The sequence below is a fragment of the Coturnix japonica genome, chromosome 1 (genome assembly GCF_054131305.1).
Source record: "Coturnix japonica strain WE chromosome 1, WE-NBRP24, whole genome shotgun sequence".
Lineage (NCBI taxonomy): Eukaryota > Metazoa > Chordata > Aves > Galliformes > Phasianidae > Coturnix > Coturnix japonica.
In genome coordinates, this window is record NC_140663.1 from 70,968,123 (window position 1) to 70,993,651 (window position 25,529).

At 41.3% G+C, this 25,529-nt stretch overlaps 2 protein-coding genes and 1 long non-coding RNA gene across 7 annotated transcripts; 2 read left to right on the plus strand and 1 right to left on the minus strand.

The window, feature by feature from the left end:
* Positions 1-1,916: 1,916 nt before the first annotated feature.
* On the plus strand, positions 1,917-20,584 carry LOC107319140 (antigen WC1.1-like). Of its 4 annotated transcripts, none has more exons than XM_085523070.1 (12): positions 1,917-6,920; positions 7,922-7,996; positions 10,350-10,664; positions 12,666-12,974; positions 13,717-14,031; positions 14,525-14,836; positions 15,284-15,601; positions 16,333-16,647; positions 18,895-19,209; positions 19,774-19,836; positions 19,923-20,237; positions 20,436-20,584. In XM_085523070.1, exons 1-12 carry the CDS (start codon positions 6,917-6,919, stop codon positions 20,528-20,530), a joined length of 2,751 nt encoding a protein of 916 aa, XP_085379196.1. In that variant the 5' UTR covers positions 1,917-6,916; the 3' UTR covers positions 20,531-20,584. The 4 variants fall into 4 exon arrangements, 3 of the variants coding, with proteins under 3 accessions (XP_085379196.1, XP_085379190.1, XP_085379205.1); XM_085523064.1 differs by having other exon boundaries at positions 1,917-6,623; XM_085523079.1 differs by lacking the exon at positions 20,436-20,584 and having other exon boundaries at positions 1,917-6,623; positions 19,927-20,052.
* On the minus strand, positions 16,977-25,486 carry LOC146762519 (uncharacterized). 2 transcript variants are annotated; one of them, XR_014936899.1, is made up of 3 exons: positions 25,356-25,481; positions 23,613-23,901; positions 16,977-21,192 (listed from the first exon to the last, which is right to left on the minus strand). It is a non-coding gene; the product is annotated as an uncharacterized LOC146762519 (long non-coding RNA). The 2 variants fall into 2 exon arrangements; XR_014936898.1 differs by lacking the exons at positions 16,977-21,192; positions 23,613-23,901 and adding an exon at positions 24,363-24,846 and having other exon boundaries at positions 25,356-25,486.
* Positions 20,842-24,555, plus strand: LOC146762520 (uncharacterized). Its single transcript, XM_085523216.1, has 5 exons — positions 20,842-20,973; positions 21,751-21,846; positions 22,635-22,703; positions 23,604-23,756; positions 24,178-24,555. The coding sequence occupies exons 2-5, from the start codon at positions 21,813-21,815 to the stop codon at positions 24,282-24,284; spliced, it is 363 nt and encodes a 120-aa protein (XP_085379342.1). The 5' UTR covers positions 20,842-20,973; positions 21,751-21,812; the 3' UTR covers positions 24,285-24,555.
* Positions 25,487-25,529: the final 43 nt, after the last annotated feature.

A 25,529-nucleotide genomic window follows, 5' to 3' on the forward strand; every position in this document is an offset into this window, starting at 1 on the left:
CCTCACAGAAGACTGTTCCAAGTGAGCAGAAACATGAAAGAATATGTGTTTAACTTGATCTCCAGCATGGCCAGCATCAGTAGCCCCATATTAGTGTCTCTACTGCCCTTCTACATATGTTTGGCAAGTCAAGGGCAGGGAGAAATATGTGCATAAACTTTCTGGACAACTTAAAGACTTGGTCTTAGGATGGTGAATAATTTGTAGGAGATTCACAGCATTCAGTTTAAGATTCTGGTACATGATCCGTGCAGCTCACCAAAAATGGAGGCTTCCACACATATCAGTGCTGTCAACATTTCAACCCTTTCGAACAAACAGGAAGGACGGAAAGCATCATCTTAGAGGAAGATTTCTTTTTATATTACTTTCAAGACTGCTGGCATCTGTGGTGGTGGTTGGTCATGTTAATGTTCTTTCCCGTTCCTTCTTCACACTAAGGAAGACATCTGTCTGAACAGCACCTTCAAGAGATTGAGCGTATTTTATGTAAATTTCCTGATTTTCTGAAACAAGTATATTGTAACATCTTATAGTTACCTGAAGTAGCAGTATGTATTGGTTTTGTCTGAGATAAAGCTAAATTTCTTCATAGTAGATGATGTGGTGCTGTGTTTTGGGTTTAGGATAAGAAGAATGTAGGTAACACGGTTTTAGTTCTTGTTGAGCAGTGCTTACACTAGGTGAAGAACTTTCGACATCTTGTACTGCTTTCCTAGCAAAGACACTGGAGTTCACAAGAAAATGAGAGGGGACAAAACCAAGACAACTGACCCAAACTGGTCCAAGGAATATTCCATACCATATGGCACCAAGAGAAGCACCTTCTGCTTCGAAACTGGCTGGGCATCAGTCAGTGGGTAATAATCAATTGCATTGTGCATCACTCATTCTGTATGCTCTTATGAGTTTTACCCTTTCCATTTTTTTAACCTAATCTGGGACCCAAAGTGTTGAGATAAGAACAGATCTGATCAGAGCATGTTAAAACAAAGTTATTATATACATCACAGTATTTTAATAGTTGTTGATCACAGTGTTGAATATCTATTCCTAGAGTTGTTATGTTTGTTCCCAGAATTGTGCTTTGTTGCACCTTCCTTGCCATATAGGCTCTCTACTGTGCTGTATATCATCTCTGGGTTTTAGGTTAAATGTATCACTTTGTTGTACTCTGTAACACTGGCTTATGATATGATGAAATTACTGGCCAGGAGTCTGATCTGGTGTTATGTACTTGGAATTGCTGTTATGTCTATATTTTTGGGACCATCTTTTCTCCTTGGGGGGGGACAACCAATGGTAGGAAAGACACTTCTTCACCCCCTCTTTCTCTTTCTTCTTCTCTTCCAAGTTATTGAGAATTTTGAACATCCTTGTGATGTTCAAACCAGCATGTTCCTATTTCTATGAATGTCTTCCGGGTCTTGTTTAAGATTAATCAATTATTTAAGAATGTCCCCACAAGTATCTGTGCTGAGGCAAGGAGCATGGGATGGAATGAGTAGGTACCTAAAACAGTCGACACCTCTAGTGTTTTGGAACTTGCATTCTTAAACAAGTGCAGAATCCTGAAAAAAAAATAAAATAAAAAAATGAAATATTTGAAAGAAAAATGCTGTCACTTTTGCAGTCCTGGAGAGGTACAAATCACTGCAGGCTGCTGGGGCCTGGCCCAGGCCTTCCAAGCCCTGTTCAATACTATTCAGCAGACTCAGGGGGAAGAGAAGGTCTCTGGATATGATGATAATGCAGCAGGCCCTATGGCTGCTCCAACTTCTGCAACAAGCCCTGTGGCTGAACCAGAAAATGAACTTATGCTGTTATCAGTTGCTCTTACAAACAAGACAAAACAATGGCTGTGAAAATCAGCTTGCTTAGTTAGTAAAGAAACTCCAACTGAAAAGAGGAAGGGGGAAGGAGGAAGAAGAAGATGCAGAAAACTACAGCAAGTAAGGACATGACAAGAACGGGAGAAGGAGAGGAAGAGGTAGGTAACGTAAAAGAGGAAGTAACCATCTTAGCCCCTAACCCTAGAGAGAGCTATAAGAGATATGAAAAGATTTCAGCTTATACTTGAGCATTTCCAAATAAAAACATATATACTCTATATATAACTCTCTATATTTTTTTTTTTTAAATGTGCTTTCCCTGAGTCACTTCTTTTAGAGACGTGGTCTTGTTAGAAAAATTCTAACTGCTATTCCTTAAAAAGAATTTGGGTTCAGCAGAGAGCAGCAGAGTTTATGACTTGCTTTAGGAAGTTTTTGAAAAAGACATTAGTAAGAATTCACAAAAGCAAATAACTCCAGATAACATCGTTTTAGATGTTGCCACTGTCAGTTTGAGGTACAGAGATTAACCCTTCTCAAAGCCAAAGCTCAGGTTTAACTTAACCACAGGATACATTTAGTTTCTGTGAAACTGAAAATGTCTCCAGCACAACCTGAGTAAGGTAGAAGGGTGTTTCCTTCCTAACTGCTCATTTTCCTTCACATGCCTCCAGCTTTACTTTAGTGTTGAGTATATTAGCCCGTTCTCTTAGGAAACATCTCTCTTTTATTTAAAGATAACAACAGCTCAAAGACACACAGACTGTTAGAGCCCAAAATCCAGATTTGTAGAAGCCTGTGTTAACTGAGAACCACAAGATATGTGTTTATATGTGTTTATCTTTCTCATCCAATTTCACAGATGCGTGAAGCCAAATTTCTAAAGACCTGGAGGTTTTTATTATTTCGTACAGCCTTCTGAACAAAAACATCTGTACTCCAATTCAATCCATTTAATAGCACAATAGGACATATATATAAACTGGGTTATTTTTTGTTTGTCTAGTGGGTTAGTTCTTTACCTGTAAGTCTGGTTATTTGGAAATTTACCAGAAGCTCTTACTGAGAACCCTGTCTGGTACGAAGAGAGTACAATGGCTTTTTCTGAATGCTGCAGAGCAGCAATTGCCACAATTAGGACAGTAGCCCCTCCATCTACCTACCTTTCACCTGATGAGGAGGCTGATGGAGGTGAATATCAAAGGTACAGCATCAGCAGCTCCAGGATGATAGTCACTGAAATACTGCCAAGATTGTCTGGGTGGAGAATGGCAAATTAGTGACAAGTTGCTATGCTTTCCCAATTTCAGTCTGAAAACTCTGCACCTCTGGAGTCAAAAGTGTAGAAAACAGTTCTAGAGAGATCTGGCTCCCACCATTTGAGGAGAACATTGCGTCATCATGTGGTAGAAGGTATAAAAATAATCAGACGAGCTGTTTACACCCTTGTTACGTTGTAGCAAGCAGTATATATTTCAATTCTAAATTTTAAGGAGCAGCAACCAAAACACTGGCATAATATTCATAAATAGAACTGGGTTCAGAGGTGTTGGAGCTATATATTAACACTGCAAATAGAAATGTTGAGATAGGAGAGCATTTTATGGGACATGTGCTGGCTCAAGGCTCTGCTCAGATACTTAATTTCTGACATAAATGCCCTGCATGTGAAATTGCAAGCTGTGCCTATGTGTGCAAAGGGAAAAACAGTAGCCAGAAATCAGGAAATCAAAGAAAGGTGAGGTAGGTGCTGAGAGGCAGCATGGAAAAGCCTCCCAAGAGTACATAAGGCCTGTAGACTAGCAGTCTTCAGAATCCACAAGAACAGATAAATTCAGAATTGGCCCAAGCCAAGCTCCTAGGCCAGAATCCTAGCTCCTATGCCTGGATTCCAGGGTGGCAGTCAGTTTCTCCTGGTAAGTATTTAGCAGCCATTTTATGTCAATATTTTCTCAATATAGTCAAGCTAACCCTGTAGTAACTCTGATCAATTATATAGAAATATGAAAGTATTATATAGAGAGAAATATGCCAGATCCAGTGAGAATATATCCTCAAAGTCTTCCATAAAACATTACTATGTATATGTAATGGAAATGCTATTTAACAGCTTGAAACAGTTATTGAGCACCTGATAGGAAGAAAGAGGAGGTCAATTGGATGCAATGCATCTGAGTGACTGAAAGGAGTGGAGACAGGATCCACCCCTTTGCAGACCTAATTTAAGGGTTGGCAGTGAAGACAAGGGTGTTTTGCTGGAGGTTTCAGCTTACATGAGGCTTTCTGAAGTTAAACAGGTGAGTTTGTTTTTTGTTTTGTTTTCCCCTATGGCTGTTGCTTTTGAGGGAACCCACACTTGCAGAAGCTTGGGATCTTGCTACCCTGCTGTCATTGGTGTGTTTTCATTTGTGTTACACTTGGTGAATCAGGCAGTCATGACAGCAGTGTATGTACTCAGGACATGTTCTTAGAAGGACAGTGTGTTGGCTAGTTGTTGGGACCCTGTAATACCCCAAAGGAGGAACTTCTTGGTGAAACCCTGAAATTCCTGGGTTCCCCATGGCTGAGTGCTGTACGGATTATTGGAGAGTGAGGGCCTATAAGAGACAATGTTGTCATTATTAAATCCTTGTCCAAGATGGCAGGATTTTGGAATAAATTAGAGCAAATTTTCTTAAGAACTGAGGAAAGAGTTGTAGTGATGTTCTTTATAGTATGTCAGCCACTACTGACTATTAGTGCATAATGTTTCTCTGAAGAAGGACTAAAAAATGAAAATGAACTTTTAAAAGCCCCCGTGAGACAACTGGAAAATAAAGTTGCACTACTGAGGGGGTGAGCTGCTTCATCTTTGAGGCACTGGAACAGGCTACCTAAGGAGGCAGGTGAACAGGTTCATTGGAGGTATTCAAGGCCAAGCTGGATGTGGCTCTGGGTAGCTTTATCTAGTGGTTGGTGACCCTGTATATAGCAGGGGGGTTGAATCTAGATGATCATTATGGTCCTTTTCAACCCAGGCCATTCTATGTTTCTATGATCTTCAAGTGGTGTTTCCCCTCTAAAATGAAGAACTATATCATTAGAAGGGGGAAATGACTTAAATCAGCACGATCCTTTGCTCCTAACTGAATCTAAAATAGAAGGGAAATGAAGAAGACTGAAGTCCAGACAGAGGATCCAGGAACCTCATATCCTCTAGAAATAAGACCAGTAACAACTCAAAAAACAAGTCTGAGGTAGACCAGTCCAATTGCTGCTTCAGGAGTGGCTCCCCTCTACATTACATGTGACATGCACCTGAACATGGCTGCTGAACTCATTTATGTATTACAGTGATTTAAACAGAAATCAACTGAGAGCATACCAGGTTGGTTCTTGAGATTATGGGACTTGGAGGCCAAAAGTGTGGTTATTAATGATCAGAGATTTCTAAACTTGCATCCAACACCATACATCCGGCCCTCAGACGATGACAGTATGTCACTGTAATGCACAATGATGAAAATAATTATTTAATTTAATAGATAATGGCTGCATGTAGGACTGTGTGGCCAAATAAAAGCAGCGTCCCAATAAATACTGCTCTATAGGCTTTGATGGAGAAACTTCAAAGTTATATCAGGGAACTGGGAATGAAGGAGGTGATTTAAGATGTTAGTTCTGAGGGTCTAGACCTGGTGAAATTCTCTTCATGGATGAGGAACCTCATCTTGGAAAAATTGCCTCCTTACCCGTATGGCTCACTAGTGTCCATGATAAACCCTTTGGTAGCCTCAGAGGCTGTTGTTCAACAAGCTGCTCAGTTGGTGGCTGATCTAGGAGAAACAAAAGTCAGCACATGGAGAATTATGGTGAATTACAGAAGATTAAATAAGGTCATGTTGCCCCTTCATGCAGTTGTATCCAATATTGCCTCCCCAGTGGATGCATTAAGTAGGGGAATAGAAACCTACTGTTGTGTCATAGACTTGGTAAATGCATTCTTCAGTATTCTCATTCAGGTCCTGCTGCAAGGATATGTACATTCACCAACCTATTGTCATAACTTAGAGGCACGTGACCTAATGGAGTGGAAAAATCCTAATAACATTAAACTGTACCACTATACTGATGATCTCGTGTTGATGTCTGACTCAATGGAGGCATTAGAAAAGTCAGTAGACTAATTGACGTGCCAGAAAAGACAATGGTTTCTCCACTAGAGAAGAGTCCCTTTCAGGAAGAGAAATATCCCCATTCCCAAAGATGCCTGGAATATGGATGGATCCAGCATGCGTAACCCAAGCAAGTAGAAAGCAGTAGCATACCATCCCTCTACTGAAACTATTTAGTTTGAAGAAGGGGATGGTCAGAGTACTCAATGGGCAGAACTGCTAGCTATGTGGATGGTTATAACCAAGAAACCTGGTGATGGCATCCTGAGTATCTGCACAGATAGCTGGGCTATGGACCAGGTTCATTCTTTGGACATCACAGTGGGACACCCAGGTACGAAATATTCGTGCCCAGCCAATTTGAAGTAGAGAGATGTGGTTAGACATATGGAATGTGGTTCAACACAGGATTATAAGTGTATACGATGTTTCTAGGTAATCAGGAATCTCAAGTTTGATGGATTGAGGATTTGCCATCAAGGAACATCAACCATTGGTTATATCAGAAGCTGAGGCATGCTGAACAATGGATAGTAGGACTATCCAGGGCCAAGAGCAAACCAGGAATATACCATCAAGGCACTCTCCAAGTTGATGGCCACCTATGGGACACCTCCAGTCATTGAGGGTGATCAAGGTACTCATTTCACTGGTGCATTGGTACAACATTGCGGAAGAAAACAACAGCAGTGAGTGATGATTCCACCTGCCATATAATCCAACTGGGGCAGGCCTTATTGAATGTTTTAACGGTGGTCTTAAGACTGCCCTGAAGGCAAACTCTCAGTCCCTACAAGGGTGGATGAAGAGACCCTATGAATCCCTCTGGGACTTGAATGAAAAACCTAGAGATGGCAGACTTGGTGCCCTGAAGATGCTACAGATGATATGGGCCTCTCCACTTAGGATCCCAATTAGGGGCACTGACAAATGGGTAAGACCCCCCAAACTGGCAACGAAAATAAACTTCTGCTCCCTGCCCCTGTGAACTTAGAACCAGGAACCCATAAAGTAGAATAGCCTTGGAAGATGCAAGTAGGACTAAAGTGATGTGGTCTACTTGCACCTTGGGGGAGATTATTGGAGGTTGGGAGATAAGTGGTCCCCCTGGTAATAGATACATGGTCTTCAGCTATCACAGTCAAGACTCCTGTATTGACTGCTAAGGGGACCTCAATCATGTCCCTATGGGAAATCAGGAACTCACCCCTCCTCCCTGCTTTGGTACCCAATATAGGTATGCAGGCTCAGATATAGAGTCAAAGGATATGGTACAGACATCTGCGACATGCCCTCATGCAGAAAAGACAGGAATTTCTGTAACTTGTGTCCTAAGGAAGACAGTCTTTCAAAAGCTTCTACCCATACTGTTCTCAGGTTTTAACCGAATAAGGAAAGCCTGGACAATCCTCACCATGAAGACAGTGTCATTTATTATTCACAACATTACCAACTGCAATTAGCCCCTTTTGTTTGGATTTTATAATGAGAGTACAGTTGCTCCCAAGGAGATTGATTAAATTACAAATATAGGAATTCTCTTTCACTTTTTCATTCCAAAGTGAGACCAAAGTTCTGCACTTCCTATTACTTTATCAGTTGAGAAATAACCATTTTACGTATTGCTCCGCTTGTATCTCATGTTAATGCCAATAGTGAAATGATGATTTCGATGGTGATGTTCGGAATGCAGACGTTCCGCATATATGGTCACAGGCACAACTTTCAAATGTTATTGGAGGCTTTGGTTCTTTCAGATTATCTGTTGATAATGTCTAAAAAGGTGAACAGTATTTCTATTGGTTCCTTCATATAGCTCATGCTAGGAGGTGAACCTATATATTTCCTCCTTTGTAGTTATTTGTGAGGTGGAGAGCAATGCGTGCAGAGAGTTTGGTCTATATAGTGCCTAACAGAATTTTCATCTGTCCACAGTAAGGATGGCAATGAAAGAATGTCTTTCAGCTTTAGTGTTGTGGATCCTTCTCCTCACCATTCAGGTTTCCCAAGGTAAGTACATTAATTTGCGTAAGGTACTCAGCTAGGAAGAGAATGTAAATTCAGTATGAACTAGTTTTTTTTTCTTTAGTCTGTAAGACAAAATGTTGAGAAGGTGTTTAAATACATTTGGCTTTAATTCTGCCAGGATCACCAAGGATATTGAAAGAAGAGTAAGCATTTGTAAGCGTTCTACATTTTGATGAGGTATTAGTTAGTCCAAGTTCAGTGAAAACTGAACTGTAATGGAAGCCTACTGGGTACGTTTTACTACAGCCTTGCCTCCCTTGTTGAGCTTTGTGTAGGTGGAGTGAATAACTCTAGGTTTTTAATCAAACCCAGTCTGAATGCTGCTGTGTGCAGTGGTGTTTGACTGGGTAGTGTCTTCCACTCAATTGTTCCTGGCTGTTTGAATTTTGACACTACTTACCTCCATGCTGTTGTAGGGCTATGCACATATATTTGAAACTAACAATAAAAACCAGCTTTTGGAGTCCATGTTTTTGTCTTTATACACACAGAGCTGGTAATATGGCATTGTGCCTGAGGGTTGCATCCCTGTGTGATGAAAGTTAGACTTTATGGTTGATGCTTTCTTTAATGTAGCAGAGCCCTAGTCTTCAGGTGCAGAAGAACAGATTAATCAATTGAGGATCTGTTTGTTTTAGTCCTGAATGTGACTAATGGAAATATGTTATGTGGTTCCTTTATTAATGAATTATAATTTTAACTTAAAAATGCTTTCTTTATTAAATGTATGTTTTAAAATATCTCTCAAGTACGAAAGCTTTCTGTAGTTCTTTGTGCTACATACTGGAGTGAATTTTCCCCAGGAAATTTGAGGAAAGAGTTCACACAAAAATATTTTTAGATGTTGCTACTTGTCATCCACTTGAATAACCTCCCTTAAACTCTTCATGTTTCCGAAATTAAATGACAGACAGGAAATTGTGGGAAGCACAGCAGTATTAGCAAAGAAGTAAAACCATTGCCTGTGTACAAGAACGATTCTGTATCGCTGCCATATTGTCTGCCCCTGAACCAGGAGACAATCAGACTATATGCAGATGGAGGCAGAATTGCATTTTAGTCAACTACTGCAAGCATTTTTCTTTGGAAAGAGATTATGATTAGTTGCTGCTGGAAGTAGCTTTATCAATTTCTGCAATAGCACTGACATGGGGAATTGAGAGGAATTAGATTTGTTTTAAAATAAAAAGCAAAATGATTGATTTCTGCTTCACAGTGTCAAATGACAGCAAGTGTGATTCTCTGCTTTGAAGAAGACAGAGAATGTGATGCTTTCCAATCCATACTGTTTTGAGAACTCTTTCAGCAAAACCTGAGGCTCTTATTACAATTTATTTGTTTTTTGTTGCAAATCTGATAAAACAATTGATTAACTCTAAGAGGTGTCCTACTAGACTACTTGCAACTGCCACTTTTTGAGAACTCCTACAAGCATCCTTAAGGGGTATAGCAAGGGCCATCTTCTCCCATGATAATATGGCCAGCAGAACGTAGGACTCACCAGCAAGGGCCCAGGCTCACAGTACCCAAGAGAGGCAAGCAAGGCAGTAGTAAGCTTCAACCAAGAGCATCAGGCGCGTTCATGGTGAAGGGGTACATTCAATGACAAGCTGGGAAGTCACTATACAAATCAGGGTAATGTCCAGTGATGGTAGCAGTCTGTGGGTCAGTATGCATATTGTAGAGCCTGTGGCCAAGCCAGCTGTGTATAAGTTGGATGCAAGCACACCTACAGTGCATCTCAGGCAGCGACCAAAGTTGTAGACACTCTTAAATGGAGTCCTGAGGATATGGGCAGGGTACATGGATGGAGATCCCAGCTGGGGCAAGTCAAGGCCAATAAGTTTTATTAGTGAACTAAGGGTACTGACAATCAGATGAAATCTTACTTATAAACACTGGATTTAGTTTTCCATTGTAAGGTAGGTTATGAAACAGTTCCAGTTTGGGGTCAAAGTTCTTATCTGTAGTTTGTCTGAGAGGTATAAATCGAGGAAGAACAATAAAAAGAAAGGAGAAGCTTCCATTGTAGCCCTTTCGAGATATAGGCCAGGGACATTACTTGGCATTCCCCATCTCTGATAGGTCAGGAGAAGAGACAGCTTGCACATCATTAGAAAAAACTTGTTTTATCAGTTTTGTTATCTCAAACTTGTAAATACCGACATAACATCCTGGAAACAAAACAAACAAATGAGAACTTTATGTGGGACTATTTAGAAATATGACTCTTAATAAGATTTAAGAGTAATAACAGTCTCTTTAATCATCTGCAAAAGATAGTAATGATAAGACTGTCATTCTTCATAACATTGTTCTATCTCTGTCTGTGAAGGGGATGATGAATTGAAGCTGGTAAATGGAACTGGCCCATGCTCTGGGAGAGTGGAAGTAAAACATGAGGATCAGTGGGGAACTGTGTGTGATGGTGACTGGAATAGAGAAGATGCTGAGGTTGTTTGCAAGCAAGTAGGATGTGGATCTGCTGTTCAGGCCCTTAACAGAGCTCCTTTTGGAGAAGGATCTGGACCTACGTGGTTGTATCGAGTAGAGTGCCGTGGTAATGAATCTGCTCTCTGGAACTGCCCACATACAGGCTGGGGTGGCTTTACCTGCCCTCATTATTTTGATGTTGGAGTCATCTGCTCAGGTAAGAAGTTATATAACCTTTAATAATAAAGAAATCCCACAGTCCAAAGGAGCTGAGATCAACCTTTGTCCTAGATGGATAAAGCCTAGTAATATGGTCAGCACAGAGGTAATGCTTTCTCCATGGCCTCTGAACCCAAACAAGTCACACCACCAATGAGACTGCTGCTTACCACTTGTGTATGTCTGCTTTGCCTTTGCGCATCAGTGATACAGGACAGAAATAGACAAAGAAAGCAATCAGGTCACAAAGGCATGGTTTACTCTTGGAAAATCCATGCTCACTCTACTTGTTCACCTTCATCTTCACTTGCTTAGAAATATGGTCCTGGAAAATTCACCCCATGAAGTCTTTTTATTCTTTTCTGAAGATGAGTGCAGCATTTGCCTTTTTCCTGTTGTTAGGGGCATAATATCTACAACCTTTTGAAAATGGACTCATTTTAGAGAGAGCAGACTTGAAAGAACTTTGGCCAGTTTAGATATAGCACATTGCAGCCCATGGATTTATTTAAGTCAGATTCTCTCTCCTGAACTGTTTGCACTTTTTCTTCTTTCCTGCTCCATTTAATATCTGGAAATTCACTATTTCAGGGTGACTAAGGGTGGTCAGGCACTGGAATGGACTGCCCAGGGAGGTGGTGGAGTCACCAACCCTGAGGGTGTTCAAGGAAAGACTGGATGTTGTGTTGAGGGACATGCTATAGTGGGAGCTATTGGTAATAGGTGAATGGTTGGACTGGATGATCTTTTAGGTCTTTTCTAACCTTGGTGATTCTGTGATTCTGATTCTAAAGGCTACCAAAGATTTCCATAACTCCAACCAGTTCTTCTTTGCTCCTGAATAGACATCATGTCCACGTTTCTTAAATAAATGCAAGGATGAGGAGTCCATCGTTTCCCTCGGCAGCCCATTCCAATGCTTTTCCACACTATCTGTGAAGAAATTCTTCCTAATCTTCAGCCTAAACATTCGCTGGTGCAACTGGAGCTGATTCCTTTGTGTCATATCACTAGTCATATGATAAGAGACTTCTTTTAGTTGTAGAGAGCAACGAGGTCTCCCCTCAGCCTCTTTTTCTCCTGACTAAACAATCCTAGTTCCCTTAGTTACTCCTCATAAATCTTCCATTCCCTTCAGTGAGCTTCATTTCTCTTCTTTGCACGTGCTTGTGCAAACCAATATCCTTGAAGTGATGGATTGAAAACTAAAACAGTATGTGAAGTGCAGCTTTGCCGATGACAGCATGAAGATGTGTGACCTGGAGACTTTCTTCTTTTGTTTATAGAAGATTTCATCCAATTCCTTGCTTTAATGGGTGGTTTGTAACAAACTCCCACCACGAGATCAGCCCTACTAGCCTCTCCATTGATTCAAGGCCACAAACTCTCCCAGGCTTTGTGGAGTCACTATTGATAAACTCAAGATTTCCCTTGCCATTACCATCAGTACTCATCTGAATAACATTTTCCATGCTCCTGCTCAGCTATAAATTCATTGTAATGATTGTCTGTGCTGCACAAAAATAAATCCATTACTATTTCCAAATAATGTCTGCTGAGAAGAAAAGCATATAAAAGCAGTTTTTTCTTCTTTTTGAGGCATTTCAGTATCCTATTCCTTTGAATAGTGAAGAGTTGGAGACATATGCTTGTAAATACTTATGTATTGATTTATTTATTTGTGAATTACTATTGTTCAAACATTGTGGATGTTCAAAATTCCCCTTATTCTAGGGCTTCCCAAGCACTTGTTCAAGATCTGGTATTTTCACGTACTAAAAACACAAACATTCCCACAAACTGTTATTTTCTCTCATTTTAATCTTGCCAGCAGCATACAAATATTGCCACAACAACTATTTAAAAGTCACTGGTCCTCAGAGATGTGCATGCCATGTGTCTTGTCTGTGAATGCATGAGAGAAATTAAATTAGACCAGTGTAATCAACACTCAATAACGATTTTGTTGTTTTATGCTCCCCTCTTTCCTTCCACCCAGGTTTCTCAGGTCTGCGTCTGTCTGGAGGAGGCACTGCTTGCTCAGGACACCTGAAAATAAAGCGAGAAGAAACTTGGACTACAGTCTGTTACTCATACATTAATTTCAATGCTGCCTCTGTTATATGCAGTGAGCTAAGGTGTGGCCAGGCTGTGGATGTCTCGAGAGGAGTTCACTTTAGAGACAGACGTGAATTGCTTTGGCAAGAAGAGTTCCACTGTGTGGGGAATGAGACTCACCTTGCACACTGTCCCAGGATGTTACATCGTAGTAAGGCATGCTCTCATGATGCTTATGTTCTATGTTCAGGTGAGACTTTGGACTGATAGATGTAGTTTACATGTATCCCAAGTTTTCTTCTTGGCAGCCCACTGCTCTGAGCTTCTGCATATTTCTATGGTCCTTGGGGTTCTAGGCCTCTTGCACAGTCTCTTACATTCTACTGAGGGTCTGCATTTAACACATCCTTTTTGACAACTTCACTGTGTCACCAGGGATGGAGACCTCAAAAGATCTTTAATTTCCTCTTATGATATTAGAGGCATGAGCTCTGTAGTGTTGGGAATTCTTTCCTTGTCTTTCTCATATGCATAAAAGGGGAGATGACCAGAGCAGATAATCAGGAACATGGCAAAATGCATTTTCTGCTGTTATTGTGTATGTTAAACTTTGGTACTTCAGTTAATTATAAAACTGGGAGAGGGACAACTACATACCTCTGAAAAATCATAGGAGATGTAAGTTACAAACATTTATTTATAAAGAAATAAAAGTTATTGGAGGCCTGGGTGAATATGGCTGTAACTATGAGGTATCATTATTAAAGAATTTCATACAGTTTGGGCTTTAAATACAGCTAACATTACACCTACTAAAAAAAAATAATAATAAATTATGCTGATTGGACATAGAAAACTGTTTTCTCAGCTTAAAACTAAAAACGAGGCAGAGATGCTATATTAGTGTTAGTAAACTAGATCTCTCTTACAATTTTCACTGCAATAGCACTGAATAACAATACAAATACTTAAGTTCTTTATTATTCCTACAGGCTATGGTGGATACAGGTTGGCAAATGGCAGTACCGCATGTTCAGGGAGAGTTGAGCTTCTTCATGGAGGCTCATGGGGAACACTCTGTGACTACCTGTGGAATTTTCCAGCTGCCAATGATCTCTGCCAGCATCTGGACTGTGGAGTTGCACTATCAGTACCAGATGGAAAATCTTTTGGAAAAGGAAATGGGTCTTTCTGGAACGGTACTTTCAGCTGTAAGAAGAATGGCTCGTACTCCAGAGACTGTTCTGTGAGTGTACTAGACCAGAACAAATGCCCTGCTGGAAATGTTGCTCGTGTGGTGTGCTCAGGTGAGCAATAGAAAGGGCTAAGATAGGAAATGAGTGCATCAACCACAGTATAGTCCAAAGCATCTGAACACAGAGGGCTGAACTGGAGAGAACAGTCAGGAACAGCAGAAGACAGGATAGTTACACCAACTACATAGTTAAGGCAAGAACTGAAGGCCAGGTTCAGGCTTAATTGAGGCCTTGGACCAATGGTCTGAGATGAGAGACCCAAATAAATCTGGTCAGAGTAGTTAAGGTTCACTCAGAGCCTTGAAATCCAGTGCCTCAAGATTAAAAATTGCAGACCAGCTTCTGATTTCTAATCATTCTTCTTAGTAAATCAGAGGGGCTGAAATCTAGTTACATGTATGTAAATTCTTGTGGCCAGTGGAGGCATTTTTGCACCTTCTCATTGCTTAGGAAAATTCATTTCCATTTCCAAGCCACATTTTTTTTCATGCTCATGAGCAGTTACCAGTGTGACATCTTGGTATTCATTTTCTCTTGCATTCAGGGTGCCCAGGGTACAGATTAGTGAATGGCACCACATGCTCTGGCAGAGTGGAAATCCGCCATGGAGATACATGGGGAAGACTCTGTCGCTCCCACTGGAATTTGCAGGCTGCCAACGTTCTCTGCTATCAGCTGAACTGTGGCTATGCAAAGTCAATCCAGACAGGAGACAGTTTTGTGGATGGGAATGGGCCTGTATGGAGAGATGCTTTTCACTGTAACGGGACAGAGTCCTGCCTGTGGGATTGTGATCAAGTGACTTTGGGCAATCCAACCTGTTCAGCCAAAGAAGTAGCCACTGTTGTTTGCTCAGGTAAGTCAGGAATGGGTTTTTATGAGTTTTGAAACTTCAGACCAAAGCATTCTTGGTGATCTCACTTTACCAAGTCATGTGTGTCAGCTTATATTTAATGTCCTTCCTTCACTACGCACCCATTACCCTTCTGTCCCCAGTTTCAGCTTAAAAACTTCATTTAGTAGGATTTCACTCTAGAGGAATTCACATTATCTAAATATGCCTGATTCCTCCCTCACAGGATCTTGCCTTTTAGCTGGGTACATCTTTCTTTCTTCCTACTGCAAAATCTTTTGTTCATAGAAGCAAGCAAAGCCTTACTACAGGCTGTCTCCTTAATCATTGATGTGAAATACTCTTTACCATCCTATAAATCTGACTTCCTTCTCTCTCCTGCATGTTATTTCTACTGTGATAACAGCAGTAGATTCTATTCAATGCATTTTCCAAACCTTTTGAGCCCAGGTCTTGCTGAATCACTCAAACTCTCAGATGGTCAGAGCCGCTGTGATGGGCGTGTTGAAATCTCCCTCGGTGACATGTGGGGCAGAGTCCTAGATGACGACTGGAACATGAATGATGCTCATGTGGTATGCAGACAGCTTCAGTGTGGAATAGCCAAGAGAGCCTATTACCTTCCAAGATCTGAACGAGGCATCGGTCCTGTGGGCTTAAGAAGTGTCCAGTGTGATGGAAATGAGACTCAGCTAATGCTCTGCAAGACCTCCCATTCTCAGGTGCTGTCAGCAGGAGTTGCTGAAGATGTTGGTGTGATTTGCTCTGGTGAGTTACTGTGTGAAAAGAACAGAATGCTTTCTGTGGTTGTCTCTAGCCAACTTTGAGCTCTGGTCTCACCAGATCTTAAAGAGGCATGGATCAGAGTTTGTGATAGTCACCTACTTGTATATGCTAAGAGATAAATGATAGACAGAGAAGAAAGTGTAATTCACACATTGCTTTCTTCATCTGAAATTCTTAAAGAATTTAGCTCACAGAATCATAAAGAAATAACAGGATACAGAAGTCATAAAAGCACTAATTTGTCAGTGACTATCACACATTTTAACTGACATTAAAGACCTGAACAGGTTTGGTTTTGTGAGTCTTCTATATATGTATAGGCACAAGCAGCCTTTCTAAATATGCACATAAACAAGAACTATTGCTACATATCTCTTATTTTGTAACACATCTGTTGCAGAACCTGTTTTTGATTTAAATGTGTTTAATTAGAAAACAGCTTCTCAGACTTTCTAATTTAAGGTGATGTCTGAATATACTTACCACGACTCGACTACTACATTGGTGATTACCAACAGGAATTCCTTAAACATTTACCTATTGCAGGAGTAGTCCTTTGCCCTGGTGTTGTTTTAGCATCACAGGAATGCTGCCTAAGAAGTCATAATAAATGAACTGTAATCTAACAAGAACATGATGCCTCAAATGTGCTTTAAATTGACAAGAGCATTATCAATATACTCAGTATTGTCCGTTGCATTTTCTTCCTGCAGAGAGCCGGCAGATCAGGCTGGTGAATGGAACAAAACGCTGTGCTGGGAGAGTGGAGCTTTATCATGATGGCATCTGGGGCACTATCTGTGATGATAACTGGGATCTATCAGATGCAAATGTTGTTTGCAGACAGCTGGGATGTGGATATGCCATCAAGGCATTAGACTCTGCTCATTATGGAGAAGGCTCAGGGCAAATCTGGCTGGATGATGTGAACTGCACTGGGTCTGAATCCAATCTCTGGGCGTGTCCCTCTGGGGCATGGGGTCTTCACAATTGCCAACACAAAGAGGATGCTGGAGTCCTATGCTCAGGTATGTTCAAAGAATACATTTCATAGCCTGTGTGTTGAAAGAGAACATGAATGGGGAAGCTGAGAATTGGTGGAGTCTTGCTTGGACAGCTTGTTATTCTATCCTGTCTGCAGTCATGGCCCATCAACACAAAGGGGTGTACTGAAGTCCTTATTTTGCATTCACACATGTACATGCAAAAGTGTATGCTGAGGGATCTGGGAGATGAATTGGACTGTTACTATACCAAGAGGCTCTGGTTGCATGTTGTGTGGAAGGAGGTCATCAACTGTCAAGTGCCAGATTGTTTAGTAGTAGATAGGGGCAGTACAAAGGTCACAGACACCAAGTTAAAGAAGTGCGTTAATCTTTACTTAAGTTTAAAGCAATGAGATCATAAGTACAATGAATGCAGTGTGCAGAACTATTACTGCATGAGTAATAACAATAGTGATTAAGAAAGATACATCACCAATTGCCCTAATATTTCACCATCATCCAGATCCACAGTTGCTAGGGAGCCCCAGTTGCAGTGAGGATTTGGAGAGCCTTCCCAGCAACTGGGAGATCCTACACAGTGCATCCACTTGTAAGCGAGGTCTCCAAGTTCACTACAAGAGGGTCCAGCTTTTATATTGTTGAATAAACACACTTACATGAGAACTATGTGGAAATATCTGAATTCATTCTCCCTTTGGATTCCACCGCAAGCCTGGAAAGGAGTCTAGGAGGAACCAAGGAAGTTTGTGTACTAGTAGGCTTTGACACTATGCTTCTAAAAAAGGAGAGGCTAATACACTCTTGTACTGCTTTGTCTAGGCTACATCTATTGATAATGAGATGTTTAGCCCAAGATGCATATTTTGCCAATGATTATACTTTTTGCTGATTGTATATTTTGCTAATGATTGGATACTGATGATACATAACTCTCAGTTGTGAGATTCATCTAGAGGTCAACTTTGGTTCAAAGCCTACTGTTCAGGCCTTAGTACTTCACAGACATCTGAGGGACATTGTTGAAGACATGACTTAGAAGGTGACAGTCCTTGCTGGAGGGGATATGCTTCTAGAGGGGGATGTGGCCTGGAACAGATAAACTTTTGAAAGGGTTGAAACCTGTGGAGGGCAGACATTGGACCAGGTACAACCTCTGAAGGGACTGCAGCTTGTGAAGGAGTCATACTGGAGCAGAGAAAAATGAGTAAGTGCAGTGCCAACTTTCTGCATTGCCATTCCCCTCAGCAAAGAGATTTGTAGGGATGGCAGGGATGTGGTTGTTAACAGTAGGTAGCGAAGTACCACACAGCCACTCTATTACTCCCCCAGGTCATCAGAACAGAGGGAGAAAATAAGATAAAAAGAAAGCTCATGGGTTGAGAAAAAATACAGAGAGATTGTTCACCAATTACCATAGTGGGAAAATACACTCAATTTAAGAAAGATTAATTTAATTGATTGCCATCCTTCGTGAACTGATGTTATGTGGGCATCCCGCAGCCTGTGGAGGAGCTCAGGGTGCAGCAGTGGATGTGGTAGTCACAGCTCATGGAGAACCCCTGCAGGAGTACGACCTGGGCTGGAGCTGCAGCTCATAGAGATGAGCTCCATGTGGGAGCGGGTGGTCTGGGAGGAGCTGCAGCTCAAGGAACACATGCTGGAGCACTCCATTCCAGAAGGACTCCATTTTGTGGTAAGAAGCTATATTGAAGCAATACTGCAGCCTGTGGGACACCTCAACTGAATCCATTCACGAAGGATGGCATTCTACAGGGGAGGGACTCCATGCTGAAGAAGGGAAAGAGAAGAAGAATGGAAAAGTATCAACATCAGCCTGTTATGGACTCACTGCAGCACCCATTCCTCACTTTTCTGAGCTGTTTTGGGTGGAGACAATAGAAGAAGGTGGATGAAGGAGGATGTGGTTAAATGACAATTAGTCAGGACTGGGGAAGGGGATCTAAGGTGTTTCTCTATGTATTTGTTTAATTGTTAATGTTTTCTGGGTTTTTTTATTATTATTACCTAAAACAACTGTTAAAATTCTGTTAACTGGCAATAAGTAATATAAAGTAGAGATCAGTTGAATGATAAAGTACCAGCCAGTCCTGTGGATTCTTGGACTGGGACAACAGACAAAATCAATAAGGAAGTGGCTTCTATTGTTTGAATAGTAATGCTTACTGAACTGTTGGTCTTTGGAAACAGGACAATGAAATGTGCGTTGAGTCTTGCCCTCTGATTTCATTTTTATATCCTTACTTTCAGAGTTCCTGGCTCTGAGGCTGATGAATGGCAGTGACTGTGCTGGACGGTTAGAAGTTTTCTACAATGGGACATGGGGTAGCATTTGCTCCAACCGTATGTCTCAACTCACTGCAATAACTGTATGCAAACATTTGGACTGTGGAGATGGTGGGGAAATTGAAAGAGATTTCAAATACGGCAGAGGTTCTGGGCCCACGTGGCTGGATCACATTGAGTGCACTGAGCAACACAGCTCTCTCTGGCAATGTCAGTCAGACCCCTGGAATCCTCAGTCATGTGGTACCCGAGCAGAAGAGACCCATATTTCTTGCGCTGGTAAATACAAATGCACCCATGAGGTACCTCCCAAACATACATACATCCACACTTGCATACATGGAAAATGTGATGCTTTCCTCATGTTTATTTGTTTCCAGTTTATATTATTCAGTTTCATGAAATTGGCACAAACACTTTGTCTACATCTCCGCTGACAATGAGTAAATTAAAATGATATCGGTGTTAAAATCCAAGGGAAACCCCTGACAGGATGCTGCCACTGCTTATCTGTACATTAAAGATCTGTGAAATCCAATTAGTCTGTGAGATTTCAGTTAAAATGAGACTATTCAAGAAGAGTAGGGACATGTATGTATTTCTGTATGTATGGAGGCAAAGCATGGCTTATATACATATAAATACATATGCATGCACATAACCACGTGCAAGTGTATGTTAGTTCAGTTCTAAATTATCGTTTCTGGTGCCTGCTTTTAGGACAGTATTTCATATCTGTGGGTTCCCACTGAAATAAAACAATTTTTAGATAACATTCAGATCTCTTGAAAGGCACTTTGAGAGAAAAGAAAGCAAAGTCATCAGAGTGTTTAATTTCTGCAGGAAGAAAAAAAACAGTGACTCCAGCCACATTTACTGAGTGTCCAAACTCTACAAGCTGCTCAGGTACTTCTACCCTTTTGTTTTTCCTTATTAGTCTCTATGGACCTTACTGCTCTTCAGGCAATGCAGATCTTTCTTTTATTCTGAAGACAGGGAGAAGTTACGTGTTGTAGGAGGAGAGGATGAGTGCTCAGGAAGAGTGGAGATTTGGAATCAGGGTTCCTGGGGAACAGTCTGTGATGATTCCTGGGATGTGGCTGATGCTAATGTTGTATGCAGGCAGCTGGGCTGTGGTTCTGCTGTGTCTGCTCTAAGTGAAGCTGCCTTTGGGAAGGGGACAGGTCCCATCTGGCTGGAGAAGGTCCACTGTAAAGGAACAGAACTGTCACTTTGGGACTGTCCTTCCAAGCCTTTGCTTGGCAAAAACTGTGATCACAAGGAGGATGCTGCTGTGGTTTGCTCAGGTTAGTAAAATGGTCCTTTGGTTCATCACATAAACTGAGGAGGGAGATGGATATAGGAATATTATCCTACCAGCCATCTGTCCATCCCGGTGATTAGCATCCTTATAATTCTGACCGAAGGAACCTCACAAATTACATGAATATATTCTTCCTAATCAGTTACCTCTTCCTTAATCTGGACTCATATTCCTTTTGTAGGTGTGACAGAAACAACAGCATCTCCCAGTAGAGCAGGTAAAACATTCCTTCTTTTTTTTTCATCCCATCAAATTAGGAATTTTTATTGCCATTGATACCGCATAACAAGTAAGTCAGAAGTATATCAACCTGCTTTGGCAGGGGGGTTGGACTCAATGATCTCTTGAGGTCCCTTCCAACCCCTGCAATTCTGTGATTCTGTGATATTCCAGCTCCCACAGCCTCTTGTAAAGGAGAGCTGAATGGTGCTATTTCTAGCTGCTGAATTCTTTCTCCTTGAGCAGAAATTATTCAGCAGATGACCTCACTCTGCTACTGTGAACACACAAGGAGGCTTCAGAGGAGCAGCCTTTGGGCTACTGGGTTCTTCTCTGTGTGTTTCCTCTTCACTTTCATTTAGCTTCACCCCGCCGCCCGGAGGCAAACAACACGAGAGTTTCAGCGCCTATCATCCTCTGCATTATCCTGGGAGCCCTTCTCTGCCTGATCCTTGCTATTTTCGCTGGACAGATCCAAAGAGCCAGGGCACAGCAGAGAGGTTTGTTGGTATAAAATGCTTCCTTGAAATGGCTGGCAAGATTTTAGCTGCCTAGGGTAGCAGGGGAGATGGTTGGCTGAGGTAAATGACACCTGCTGCTGCACTGAGATTTTCACTCATTCCCTGTCAGCTAGTACAACTGGAAACTGACAGCAGTCAGGACAACCACTGGGAGCCTTGGGTCTGGTCTTCCTCTGTAGGGGACTTGAAGTGAGCTGCCTATGTGGAGAGAAACAGAGACAAGGAGACAGGGGAACTGGCTTAAGAGTGGAAAGTGAGGTCAATCTGGAGAAACAGTTTTGCAGTGAGAAACAGCAGAAATGCAGGTAAGGACAGGGTATCAAATCAGTACAGCAACTGGAAATCTCACAGCTAGTAGCACATTAGATCTCAGACAAATAAGTAGTAATATCTCCAGTTCAGACTGTGGATCTGCATGAGATCTTTCCCTGAAGTGCCATAAACATCTGGAAAACTTTCAGTCTCTTGAAGGAGTTATTAGAAGATATTAGAAGATAAAGCAAAACACAAAGAAACTTAGATCTGCACAGAAATAGAATAAATTGAATGGATTTGTAAACCCACTTGCTTCCTCACCCAATATCTAAGGTGTCTTTGTCAAAATAAACTTTTTCTCCATGCTTATTCTTAGCCAGCACCTCTTAGTGACTTTCTGGGTAGTGACCAGATCGTGTAGACCCTGTTAGATCTCCCCTTTTCATGACCATGGCCTGAGTATGGACAGAGACTGTGAATGATCATGCATTTTACCTTCAGGCTCCAGGCTATCCTATGACTCCTTCAATGAGGCTGTCTATGAGGAAATTGATTATAAAGTGATGAAGGAACAGCAAGGGATGTCCGGCCTCTCAGGTATGTGTGTTTTGTTCTCATCAAGAGAAACAAACTGAAGCTGATTTCTTCTGGTGGCCCCAGTCTGAAACTGTGCAGCTCACACATTTATCAAGAAAATAAACAGTTGACTGGCTTCCTTAACTCATTTACTTAGCCTACCAGTCATAGAATTATAGAATTACTCAGGTTGGAAAAGACCTCAAAGATCATCAAGTCCAACCGCAGCCTAACCATAGTACCCTAACTCTAACAACCCTCTGCTAAATCATATCTCTGAGCACCACATCCAAACAGCTCTTAAACACATCCAGGGACAGTGACTCAACCACCTCCCTGGGGAGCCTATTCCAGTGTTTACAGCCAGTCCTTTTATAAGTGAAGTCACTCAAATGATTAAAGTCACTTTCCTATATATTATACCATGCACTTTTTTTTTCTGGTTGATCTTTATGTTCTATGAACTAGCATGGGTTTTGTTTTGTCGTTGCTTATACCTTATATCTGTATTAACTTAGCCACCAATCAGTAGCAATATAATTTGTTACTTTACATCAAAGGTCCTTCAGAACCATATTTAGATATGTTCCCTGTTACATCACTATAGCTGCCTTGATAAACAGCTATATTAGAGAGCAATAAACAGAATATACATAATGCACACTATCAGTCATACTCAACCCCATACTACTTGACTTAGATATATAGCTTTGCGGACCTGCACCCTGTTTTTCACATTATGCAGTTCAGCAGCTTAGGAGAGTTTGCTCTGATATCACATTTTCTCATTTGCCTACTTTCTTATTCAGAGGCTTCCACAAATGAACAGTTCTATGGTGGAGACAATGATGAAGGAAATGGTCCCGGAGCAACTCAAGGTAATGCAAGATAGGGATCCTACAATGAAAGAGACTTCTAATTTCCAATTGAATTGGTGGGTGAAAAAATGAAATAGGAGCACTTTGATTAAGTTTTAATTTCGTGTATTGATTATATATGTATTGTGTGTGCATGTATAAAATATAAAACACTGGAAACTAAGGTTCACTGGGGGTTGACTTCCAGATAAGTACAGATCACTGAGCTCCAAAGTAAACGTGTAGCTGGCTTTATTCAGCACTTTTTGGTCTTTGCACACTCAAACTTGCTGTGGAAAGCTCTTAGATCAGGACTCTGTTTTAAGGCAGCTTTCCCTCATTAGCATCTGTGATTGGTTTCAGTGATTCCCCTCTCTAAATGCAGTGGAAAATGAGAGATGGGGAAAAAGAACTGCAAATAGTTTTCTTCAGAGGTTTGGCCCAAGTTTGTATCCAAACATCCAGAGGCAACAGCACATGGCAGCTTCTTAGCTAGACTATATCACTGAAGTTTAACAGAGAGTGTTTAAAGTAATGAAAACACAAGGAAATAGGTGCTTCACTGAGATAGAAACAGAGCCATTTCTTATTGGGCAATCATGAAACAAAGTGGGGAACACTACTCTGACAAAATTCTTCCACTAACTGCAGTCTTCCAGATGTTCGTCCTGTTCATCTTCTGTGTTGGTTTTTGCTTCCTACTTGTTACAACAATGTATGACAATTACTGGAGCTATATCACTGTGATACACAGATACACAGCTATATCTGTGATGCAGAATCCCCTGGAGAAACCTTAGTTTCTTACCATTCATTATCATAGTACTGTCACTATTGCAGGCCTTATTTTTGGATCACAAGCTAGTGCTCTCTCTGGTGGAAGACGTATCCCTGTTACAATTAATACCTATACTGTTTCAGAAGTCTTACCATTGCCCAAAAACAACATGGACGGTGGTTATGATGATGTAACAGATGCTCCTGGACCTGAAGATGCTTCTCTTTCTGGGCAGAATAAGCAAGAAGTCATTGGGGTCTCAGAAGAATGTGACAGAAACAAGGATTCGTGGAAAGGTGTGCAAAAACCACCCTCAGTCAGTAAAATGAGTTACATCCTCTTAGTAAGATTTCAGACACCAACAATGGGTTGATCATTCTCCTGTGGTAGCCTTGGGAGGATCCAAATTATGGCATTCTCTTGGGAAGGACAAGGCTAGATCTATGAGATTTGCAGATAAAGAGAGAAAAAAAAAAAAAAAAGCTTTTTAAAAACTTGAGGTGGTTAAACATGGAATTGGGCTCTTTTGGCACACTGAATAATTGCTTTCATTATAAATGATTATCATTAGAGGTCATTAAAAATGTTTATTCAGGAGGAGAAGCTTTTCTCAAGTCTTTCTGGAGGAGGCAAGAGACAGCCCAGCTGCACAACCATGCAGATGTAACATGTGCTGAATGTGCATTTATCTCAGTGCTCTTCCCTTCATGTTTTCAGACCGGAGCCCTAATGTGTCAAGACACAGAACATCTGAAGCTCAGAGAGATTTATCCCCTGCTCTTGAAGACACAGGGTATGATGACATCGAAGAGCTGGGACAATGATGGACACTGCTGAGCAGTACTGAACAGTTTAGGAATACATCCCTGTTCAAAAAATGCTAATTGGAGAACTAGAAAAGCTTGCATTTAGGATTAGTTTTCATAAGTTTGGTTTATTTGCAGAGAAGTATTAACATACATAGAAGAAATACAAACATAATTGTGACAGTTTCTCAAACTTCCCTTGACTGCTTGGACAATTCTGCTTTCTTTCTTTTTCTATTCAGGTAATTTTTCAACATATGGTGTTTTCTTATTAAAAACTGTTTAAAAAGATCTCTTCACAAAGGTATGTTTCTGTCAGGGCTTTATGATTTTTGTTTTCGGCGTTCCACATCATAACATCATGTAGCGCACGGGGAGTTAAAAAGTTCATGCTCCAGTTCTATGCAGCATCGATATTTCCAGGTACCTGGTTCTCAGAAGAGAAGAACTACAAATCCCAGAAGATTATCACTATTGTGTTTCCAATTTCCATTTAGAGGGAAAGATAAAACCTCACGCAAGTCACAAGATGCTCCCTTTCTTTTACTTCTCAGTGTGTGCTCCCAAGCCATCTCACCTCCTGCATTAGAGTAAGACCTTCAATTTTGGGCACTCTCTCATTTAATTTGATTTATTAGCTTCAGTTCCAATTATATTGTATTATATTATCTCATATTCCACTCTCATATTTAGTGAATTGTTTTTCACCCTTAGCTCGTTGCTGCTGTTTTGTTTTAGGTCCATCTCCCTACCCTTTCCCTTTACCCCCTTCCCCCTCTCCTGGAAAACTGGTCGGTGGGTCCCTCCATCCCTTTAGTCACAGATCTGGGCCAAACCAGCCCTAAACCTTTTATAGTTTCTCCCCCAAATCCACAGAACTGGAGATTACTAGGAATGGGAAACGAACTGCAAGAAAACTACTGACGCTGCGTAAACTCCTTCTGTATCAGAAGACAGTTGTTGTGAACAGTTAGGAAGGGAATAATAACCTCTTTTTGTCACGCGCACACACACACAAAACAATCAGTTACTTCTTTCAAATAGAAATGCAAACTGCCCGAGGGAGAGCCGCTCAGTGCCGGTACGTACCCTCCGTCGGCTCCAACAGGAGAACCGGCACCGCTCTTTCGGGTAACCGTGCCGGAATGGTTAAGGCACCTCCCCTGTGTCCTCCCCAGGAGTTCCCTCTCCTCCCACCTCATCTCCCTCCCCACCAAGGCCGACTTACGTGAGCGGAAGGGCCTCCCCATCAGCGCCCGCCTG